The sequence below is a fragment of the Microtus ochrogaster genome, chromosome 4, assembly GCF_000317375.1.
Source record: "Microtus ochrogaster isolate Prairie Vole_2 chromosome 4, MicOch1.0, whole genome shotgun sequence".
In the NCBI taxonomy this organism is placed as follows: domain Eukaryota; kingdom Metazoa; phylum Chordata; class Mammalia; order Rodentia; family Cricetidae; genus Microtus; species Microtus ochrogaster.
Window position 1 is genome coordinate 3,512,425 of NC_022011.1, and position 2,523 is coordinate 3,514,947.

Here is a 2,523-nt window from a genome sequence, read left to right on the forward strand (position 1 = left end):
TCGAGACCAGCCTGGTCTACAAGAGCTAGTTCCAGGACAGGCTCCAAAACCACAGAGAAACCTTGTCTCGAAAAACCAAAAAAAAAAAAAAAGAATTCAATTAGAGGCTTGCATGGATCTTGGATACTGTATATAGTGAAGAATGGAGGTAGCAACCAATAGTTTGGAGTTAGATGACAATTAGGATTGTAAATCTGAAGCATGAATTGGCAGTTGCATGAGGTAGCAAATACTTGGACCTTGTCTTTCTAATGACTCCAGTTGACCTCACTGAGGAGGAAGAGCTACTGAACAGGAGAATGATGAAGTACTGGGCCAACTTTGCAAGACATGGGTGAGAACATGCCCTTCCCTCAACCTTCCAGGTGTGGGTCCCTCTCTAGGGCTCCCTTTTGGATGGAGGCCTTAGCATGCATGGACATTTCATCACATGATAGGGTCTGCTTTACCTCATAGCACCTTTATACAGATACTTTGTAGGTGTCAGATACTGGTCATCTCACAGTGACATCTCATAGTGCTATGGTACTGTTCTTTAGATATTACCTCTCAGAGGGAGACATAAAACAGGTCAGGTAGTCTTCCCCCACATGGAGCAGAAACCAGTGGGTGACACTTGTATCCCTATATCAGGACACCTGTCCCAACAGCCACATTCACCACTGGCCTAATTGTTTTACTGCCTGACCCAAATCAGGGGTCAGACTTAGAATCAGAGTGACCTCACCCTTCCCGCTGGCTGCCATATCCACAGGAACCCCAACAGCGAGGGTCTACCCTACTGGCCCATGATGGATGATGATGAGCAGTATCTGAAGCTGGACATCCAGCCTGCTGTGGGCCGAGCCCTGAAGGCCAGAAGGCTGCAGTTCTGGACCAAGACTCTGCCTGAGAAGATCCAGGAACCAAAGAAATCTCAGAACATGCACAACGAGCTATAGTGCCCTGTGTGAGGAATAGTGGGTAGCTTTGGCTGCTGATGGGTCACCTTGAGGTTCCCAAAACATACTGAGTGACCTGGGTTGATCCTAGCATTCACATAACATTCACAACCTCTACACTTGTCTGTTCTTCTACATTTATAATGAATCCTCTGTATGTGACTCTATCCTGCTGGGTCATCTTTTGTTAGACCCACTCAATAAATGTTCCCATAACAATATGGATTTGTGAGTCCCAAAGTACCCATCTCTTTTCACACCCCACTGGGACTAGGTCTCTTCTTTCTTTCCTTGCCTCATCTCTGATCATCACTATCCTCTTCTCTAAGACCAAAACCCTCTTTAAGTGAAGAAGCTTTGGAGAACACTGTTATGAATTTTTAAAGGAACCCATATCATACTGTGGGCTGTATCAAAAGCATGTGCCCTCTCTCATCAAGTTCATACTTTTAGAGAAAGTCCAAGGATAAGATACCAACAGGTGTGCTGTATTTTGTTGACTAGCTCTCTGACCCAAAGACAATACCTTGTGTGTGATGTGATAATTAGTAGTTCTTATGACCCAGGCCTCCAATAGGCCTAACTACATCATCATATTGGAGTCTAAGTTTCAATATAGAAATATGACTCATAGATACAGCAATAAAGGTTTCCAATTCAGTCTTTGAATCTGAAAACATCTAAAAGTGACTCTACAAATTGTGTTTGTAAATAAAATATCACCTACAAATTATTTTAAGATTATTTGTTCATTCATCAATATCAATTTCTTTAATTCTTCCCCTTCCCAACGTCCAACCTCATTCATTTATTTCCATACCAAAGTAGTTAATGGCACAATTTTGTATAGATGTAGGATTTGGTATCTATTATCTCCTCAAGTCTGGGAGTGTGTGCATGTATGTGTGTGGCACATGTGGGGGGGGGAAGGGATATATGTCCAGAAGAACTAGGTTGCTTACTGTGTGCCTGCTGAGGTATGTCTTGATTTCCAGGAGTTCTGTAAACATGGCAGCTCCCACATTGGCACAGATCAAACATCTATGAAGATGTTTGTCTATGGGGTGAGTCCTAATAGCAGGGCAGGGGTACCAGAAGGTCCATACATATTCAATAGAGGTTCTGTCCCCTGTCTCTCTGAGCACATGCCCACATATGGGGGTGTCCTTCTGACTTCCATAGCTCCCCCGAAACCTCCTGTTCCCTGTGATGACCCTCTCCCCCTTGATTGTCCATAGACATAACTTCCATTCTTACCTCTTTGCTGTTACTAAACATTTTGGCCTTTCTAATAAATGCCCTCTCTTTTACTTTATGTCATTAACAAGGGTGCTGAATTCTCTTCAATCTACCTAAATCGTCCCAAAACATTTTCTCTCTGTCGTTAAGAGCCCAGATCCTTTGTGCTAGAGATCCTGACATATCCTATCCCCCTTATTCCTGATCAGCTCGCCCAACAAGCCAAGTTTTCCCAGGTTGGCAAACTCCCCCTTTTTAAAAATCCAGTGCAAGGAAGAGCAATCCCAGGACAGCATGACCTTTGGGGTCACATTGTCCATTCTGGACACCATGGGCAGAGAAC

The 2,523-nt window shown here is 43.8% G+C and overlaps 1 protein-coding gene across 1 annotated transcript in view; it reads left to right on the top strand.

The window, feature by feature from the left end:
* The window catches only part of LOC101993193 (acylcarnitine hydrolase-like), a 9,547-nt gene extending 8,393 nt beyond the window's left edge, over window positions 1-1,154 (top strand). The window contains exons 9-10 of the mRNA XM_005345510.2: window positions 262-334; window positions 755-1,154. Of these exons, the coding sequence (XP_005345567.2) occupies window positions 262-334; window positions 755-941 (260 nt within the window). The 3' untranslated portion in view covers window positions 942-1,154. The remainder of the gene's footprint in view (window positions 1-261; window positions 335-754) is intronic.
* Window positions 1,155-2,523: the final 1,369 nt, after the last annotated feature.